The sequence below is a fragment of the Sander lucioperca genome, chromosome 3 (genome assembly GCF_008315115.2).
Source record: "Sander lucioperca isolate FBNREF2018 chromosome 3, SLUC_FBN_1.2, whole genome shotgun sequence".
In the NCBI taxonomy this organism is placed as follows: domain Eukaryota; kingdom Metazoa; phylum Chordata; class Actinopteri; order Perciformes; family Percidae; genus Sander; species Sander lucioperca.
The window spans coordinates 5,254,089-5,260,966 of NC_050175.1; the positions used below are offsets into that span (position 1 = coordinate 5,254,089).

The 6,878-nt window shown below is 41.7% G+C and overlaps 1 protein-coding gene across 1 annotated transcript; it reads right to left on the minus strand.

Annotated features, from left to right (window-relative positions):
- Positions 1-1,787: 1,787 nt before the first annotated feature.
- On the minus strand, positions 1,788-4,760 carry LOC118494779 (E3 SUMO-protein ligase KIAA1586-like). The gene is made up of 4 exons (XM_035999893.1): positions 4,414-4,760; positions 3,806-3,901; positions 1,986-3,641; positions 1,788-1,801 (listed from the first exon to the last, which is right to left on the minus strand). Exons 1-4 carry the CDS (start codon positions 4,583-4,585, stop codon positions 1,788-1,790), a joined length of 1,938 nt encoding a protein of 645 aa, XP_035855786.1. The 5' UTR covers positions 4,586-4,760.
- Positions 4,761-6,878: the final 2,118 nt, after the last annotated feature.

The following is a 6,878-nucleotide window of genomic DNA, read 5'->3' on the forward strand; positions in this document are numbered from 1 at the left end:
TATAGCCGTATAATTATTTTGTGCAGAAGGAAACATCAACAATCCCGGAAGTGGAACGTCGTGGATATACGTGGAGTACTCATAGCTCATACAAACACACTTCAAAACATCTGAACTATGCGGGGGGACTTCCGGTGGCGCTGGACACAGCATGACAGCTTAGAAACAGAGCTCCGGTAACAGCCTTTAGAGGGATGGTTCGGAGTAATTTCACCCTATGGGTCCTTTGCACCATGACCTCGAGCCAAACACCCCCCACAGAAGCTTTTTTCCCTTTGTCGAACATTGGTCTAGTTAGCGCTATCAGCTGAATGGCTAAGTGCGAGCTCTACGGGCTTTTCCCAAATCACAGAAGTGACGACGACGCAGTGGTAGTGGTAGCAGCAGAGAGTAGAAGCCATCAGGCAAATGTTATTTAAATTAACTCCTGGTGTATTTACAAACTTTCCAATGACTAGTTTTATGAGTACAGCACCTATTTGTACTACTGTAGAAGTTTGGTACCATTCCAGGCATTATTAGTGGGGTAATTTACGAGACACACCTTTGGTTCCATTAGCGCCTGCACTAAGCCACTGGAGAAAATGGTGTGTTTATTTAGCCAGTCAGACAGATTGCACCGTGAGCAAACATTTTTTTTAAAGGTCCCATGGCATGAAAATGTCACTTTGAGGTTTTTTAACATTAATATGAGTTCCCCCTGCCTGCCTATGTTCCCCCAGTGGCTAGAAATGGTGATAGGTGTAAACCGAGCCCTGGGTATCCTGCTCTGTCTTTGAGAAAATGAAAGCTCAGATGGGCCAATCAGGAATCTTCCCTTTATGATGTCATAAGGGGAAAGGTTACCTCCCCTTTCTCTGCTTTGCCCGCCCAGAGAATTTGGCCCACCCATGAGAGAGAGAGAGACATCATGGCTTGAAAACAAGCAAAGTGGCAGTTGGTCAAGAATATTTTTTGGGCATTTTTAGGCCTTTATTGACAGGACAGCTGAAGAAACGAAAGGGGAGAGAGAGGGGGGAGTGACAAGCAGCAAAGGAAGGAATAAACCTCTATATATATATATATATATATATATATATATGGGTGCCCGCCAGTGGTGTAGTGGTCCCTGGAGAAGTGGGTATACTCTGTTTTTTTTTTTTGTTAAAGTAGTCCAGAAAAAAGCCCTGTTTTAGAAACAGTGACATGTAAGACTATGATTTAGTTTTACCCAAAAATCTGTCATTTCTACTTGCTCACTATTATAAAATGATCATGACTTGATTAGGAGCAGTTTGTAGTTACTACTGGTCACACAAGCAGCCTGGATGAATGTAAAATGTATTTATCATGAGGCAAACATGGTGTTTCGATTATTTTTTGCACATTTATTTAAATAAAATACTTCAAATCTGAAGTTGACAATAAAACACACAAATCATTCTCTTCCAAACATCAAAACCAATAAGATAAACTTAAAAGTGCACTGTCATAAAATTGAAATTATTTGGTTTTCAATAGCTGAACACTATTTTTATAGAATACTTCGTATATATATATATATATAAATATCGCTACAAATATTGAATATCATCATTTTTTGAATTAATGCTTTGTTTTGAACATGTTCATTTACCGGTAAATCATTCAACAAAATAATGTTACAACAATATTTAGTTAACAATTAACAAAAATATATGCATTAACAACACATCAACAGTGATATACTCTCTCAACCCAGCACTGGGTTTCTGACCTTTGCTCATACTACAGTATATTCCAGACAAATTTGCTTTCTGCAGGAGCTTTCACACTGCACTGTCTAGAACACACAGAAGAGGCAGCACGATGGCTCTTCAACCAGGTCCTTGTATATTTTCTAGGATCAAACTTGGAAGTTGGTGGGCCGTTGATATTAATCATCATCAAGTTTGATATGTTTGAGATCAGAAGGACAGCCCCCTTGTCTGAGCTTATATTGTTCATAAGGCTAAAATTCCTCTCACACTCTGCTGTACTGACAGGGAGTGTTTTCATACAGTTCATAAGTGGTTTTAGGTCCTTGGGCTCACTACTGGGCTCTTCCAGTAGGTCCCGCATCCCATTCAGTGCTTGGTCTGTGCACAAGTTAAATCGCTTGCACAGTCGCTTAACTTGTTCTTCACCATGGCGGATGCTGGGCTTTGATGGCCACTTACTCTGATCAAGGATGCTGAGGTCCATGATGGTCTTATCTTCAAAAGACAAGCGTTTCTCCAGATTGTTCACAAGGCTTTGTAAGAACTGGCCTGGATTGATAGACTTCAGCTTTGCATTTGTTTTCAGGGCTATAGACCGATACTCCCCAGTCTGTTTTGCTTCTAAAGCCTCACTATATTTCTCACCTGGACTCTCTTTGAATGACTGGATCACTCTGATTGAGCGTTTCAGCAGATGCTCTGCTCTGAGGAGAGTTATAGAACGAGACTGAAGCTCCTGTGACAGGAGACTTAGTTCATGGAGAGTGTCGTACATGAGGCCAAGGTCACAAATGAATTCTGGACTTTGAACACGGTCTAACAAACCTCTGTACATCTGCCTCTCTTTGGTGGACCTCATCTCATCACTGCAAGCATTTTTAAAGTGCTGCACAAGAGCTCCCAGGGATGTCCAAACAGCACGAACAGTCCGAAAGCTACTGGCCACCCAGCGTACATCCAAGATTCTGCCAATGTGAAGAAGTTGTGAGCCTACTTCAGCTGCTGCATTTACAAGTTCCCGTTCATTTTTGTTTGACACACTATACAGAGAGTATAGCTTCTGGATAAAAGTTTTAAAGTGATTGACAGAGTTTACCTCATCAACTGCATCTGACACAGCAAGTTCAAGTCTATGGTTCATGCAGTGCCATACAAAAAGCTTTGGGAATCTCGAAGTCAGTCTGGTTGCTACTCCTGACTTCTTTCCTAGCATGACACTGGCTCCATCAGATACAAATGTTACCCAGTTTTCATGAAGCCACTCTTCTGTAAAGCCAGCATTAGTTAAACAGGTGAGTAACGCCTGTACTATGCCATCTGCTCTCTGATTTTCCAGTTCAACAAGTTCCAGGAATATGAACTCAGGGCTTTCTTCTTGAATTGATGCTTTAATAGAAACTGTCATGACAGCTTTGTGACTTAAAGAAGATGCCTCGTCAATTAGGACAGCTAACTTACTGGATGATGCTATAATGCTACTGATGATTTTGCTCTGCATCTCACTAGCAACATGTTGTATTATTTGTGTTGCACTGTAACGTGAATGAAGTATTGAGCCCATTTTTACACCATTCAGTTCCTGCAGCTCAATGAGGCTCTCATGGTCAGAAAAGGGTCGGTTCTTTTTGGCCAGATGGTAGGCTGTTCGAAACACAGCTTCAGTTTCCTTCATGTAGGACTCAGTCATAGTCTCCACTGCATTCTCAATGGCAGCTTCTTTCTGTTGCTCTGCCACCTTCACAGCCTGAGTGTGGGCCTTGGACAACGCATGTTTCCTCACCTTATTTCTCAAGATTGACAAACTTGTTGTTCTACTTCCCTGGCCAGACACTTGAATTTCAAAGTTCATCCATTCTCTTGAGAGCGATACACCTTGCTCCTTGTCGATCCCAATGGAGTTCACACTGCTACAGACCAGACATCCTGCGAAGCATAAACAAACAATGTAACTACTCCTGTATCCACAGCTGTACGTGTGCATGGTCCTTTACACACACACACACACACACACACACACACACACACACAAAGTTATCTGTGCCCACTGTTTCAGAAGTTACCCAAACTAGCAATCTACCTAAACTTACCCAATTTTTTGTTTTTGGATCCCAACCAGGGGTTCTTGGATTTGAAGTCTTCTGTTTGTTTAGCACTCCACAGGTCTGGCCAGTCATTATTGATGTCTACAGAAACAACAAAAATAATTATGCATATCCCTGTCTCTCTCTCTCACACACACACACACACACACACACACACACACACACACACACACACACACACACTACTGTGATCACAATAGTCATCAGCCATGACAAGACATGGGTCCCCCTCTTTACATTAACAATCTGCATAACCAAGTGGAAATATTTTCAGCAAGTAAAGCTGAAGCATACAGGAGATTAGTGAGTGAAATACTTGGGAGAGTTTATTTAACAAAAAAACAACAAATTTAACACAAAATGTACAAAATGTTATATAACAGTAGCATTGTAAAAAACAAACAAACATGGATACAGACAAAATAAATAGAACGGCAATAAAATAAATAACATCACACAGAAATTCATCTATTGTTACAAGCTAAATCAACATTCAAAATGAGGCTTAATCTGTCAAAATCACCTTTTGTTACAGTGTGAGGCTTCACTTTTCAATAAACTGGAGATGCAATGTACTGCCTGTATGTTCTGACCTGGTGGTGGTAGACTGGGTCCTTGTCTATGCTCACACTGACTTGCCTGGCTAGCTCCCGGTTGAGAGCTGCCAGGGCTGCTGGTTTCAGGGGTGGGGTCTGCCTGGGCCTGATCTGGGCCTGATTTGTGCCTCTTTACAAAAAAGTCAGCAATATCTCCCTTCCTTTTCATTGTTATCTGTCCCTATACAAAATAAGACAGGCTGATTAGACCTCAATATTGTTTTAGGCTGAATCTTAAACTATTTGTCCCCATTCTTGTGTTTTAACTTACTTAAAAATCAACTACCAGCCTAGCTACTATAAAATTAAACTAGATCATATAGGTTAGTTAGGGCTAAGTAACTTGGCTAACGTTATAATTTAGACCTTTACAATAATAAACAAGCTTCATAGACATTGAGATAATCAGTTTCATCAGTCTGGTATGAAATTCTTATGAACTGGGTTGATTAAACACTTACTGAAAACCAACAATGCCCCGGTTTCCCCACATTATCCCAATCTACGTAGCTAGCTTCATAACGTTAGCCGACTCGCACTAACTATTGGCGGCAAAATCTCTTCTCCTCTAAATGTGCAGTCATATTGCCACTGGCAATTTGCCAGTAGTTTAAAATAATGATTAATTTGGAAACCACCTTAAAACTTACCTCAGAATTATGTCTTCCATCAACTGGGGTGGCACACCGCCGCTTGTGTTATTTCTTCTTCTGTTGTTTGGTCTGCTGCCGTTATCGTAGTCAAGTGGCACCGGCACCTGAGGTTTTTTTTTGTTTTTTTTCACTGGCACCTGAGGTATTAGCGATATTTTCCTCGGCATGACCCGCCCTACTCTGCCTCTGATTGGCTCATCAGTCCTCATGCCTAAAGTTAACCAATCTAATCAGTGAAAGCAGCGAGTACCAGCCAATTAGAGGCAGAGGAGGGTGGGTCATGGCTTCACTCTCCTTGAGGAAAAAATGGGCAATCTGGCTCACAGATATTACTGAATGGTGCGCATCAGGGGGGATTTAGAAGTGGGTATACGCAATGCTGACTGAAAAATAAGTAGGTATACGCCGTATACCAGCGTATACCCTGGACTACACCACTGGTGCCCGCTCTACCAACTGAGCTATCCGGGCGCCCACCGTGAGCAATTTTTACATTTACAAATTTGTCTTGATTTGGTGATTGTCCCATGACCTTCCTCCTCTTTATTTTTTTCTCTCTGTGCGTGTTTGCTCTTTGTGTTTTTTGGTTTGTGAAGTTTTTTTATCCACTGCCTGTATAATATGGATAATGTGAAAAATACTTTAAAGTTTAAAACAAACAGCTGAACTATCAAAATAGTGATTTTGATGCGATCATAGTAGTGTCCCTAGCACTCCCATTCAAAAGGCCATTTGACCCAAAACAAAAATACGCTAAAATCTTAAAAGTGGCGCTTCCGTCCTAATTATGCTTTTAAATAAGTTTGACTTGGGTACATTCACAAAAAGACCCTAGGTTGCATTTTGGCGAGAGTCACCGTGGATTTCCACAGGATGCAGAACGTCTGCGAACCGGCTCCGCTGCGGAACGGCTGCGTGCTCCACCGTCCGTCAACACCCACCAGGTCCGGATTTGTTGCGTAACGGCTGCGGCCAGCCGACCACGAGATCTCGCGAGTTCACGTATGTTCGCGCGATATAACAGGATGTAGTTTCTATAAACAGAACCACAAAACCAACAACAGTTTGTTTCCATCCAGAGGAGTAGAGGGGAAACTACTCTGAGCTGTGTTTTCAAGGTGTAGTGCAGGGAAATATGATCCGCCGTGAGCACGCTGGATTTTATTTAGAAAAGTATCCGGATGTTTTATTTTGTTTCTGTGCTCTACTTCCTGTCCCGCACTATCTGAATTGTGCTGAATTGCTGCGGAGCTCTCCGGCGTCCGTCAAAAATAGAAGCTCTGGTATCTGCTCCGGAGGGCTGGGACCGCCGGAGCTGGGATGGAGTCGGGACGCAGACGTTCTGCAGTCAGTGGAAATACACACACTGACTTTAATGGAAACCTAATGACTCCACAGACGTTCCGGAGACGTTCCGCATCCAGTGGAAATTGCCGGTTATACTTTAAATTCTTTGCACTTCCATTGTGTTGTACGTCTAAAAATGTGATGAAAGATCCTTCCAACAAGACAAATGTTTTTCAGACAGGGATCATGAGGATCAGACAATATTGTTTTTGTAACAATCATATGGAGGATATACTTTTATACAATTCTTTCCTCATGTTGGCAGCTTTGTATTCTGCTGCCTTGAGACACACAATAATACTCTGATTTAAGAAGTGGAGCCTTAAATACTGTTGTACTATTGGCTAAAGAAAATTTTTGATGTGAAGACAAAAGAACATTTGACCCTTCATAGTGTACTAGAAGGCATAACTGCAAATAAGAAAAATACTATCCCTTTAAGATGTAGTTCATCCATGTTCA

What these genes read in the sequence shown, in the direction of transcription:
- LOC118494779 (XM_035999893.1), bottom strand. Translation starts at nt 4,585, where the DNA reads ATGAAAAGGAAGGGAGATATTGCTGACTTTTTTGTAAAGAGGCACAAA. An exon ending in ACCCAGTCTACCACCACCAG is followed by an intron (nt 3,902 to 4,413) that starts GTCAGAACATAC and finishes TTGTTTCTGTAG; the next exon opens with ACATCAATAATGACTGGCCA. An exon ending in ATCCAAAAACAAAAAATTGG is followed by an intron (nt 3,642 to 3,805) that starts GTAAGTTTAGGT and finishes TATGCTTCGCAG; the next exon opens with GATGTCTGGTCTGTAGCAGT.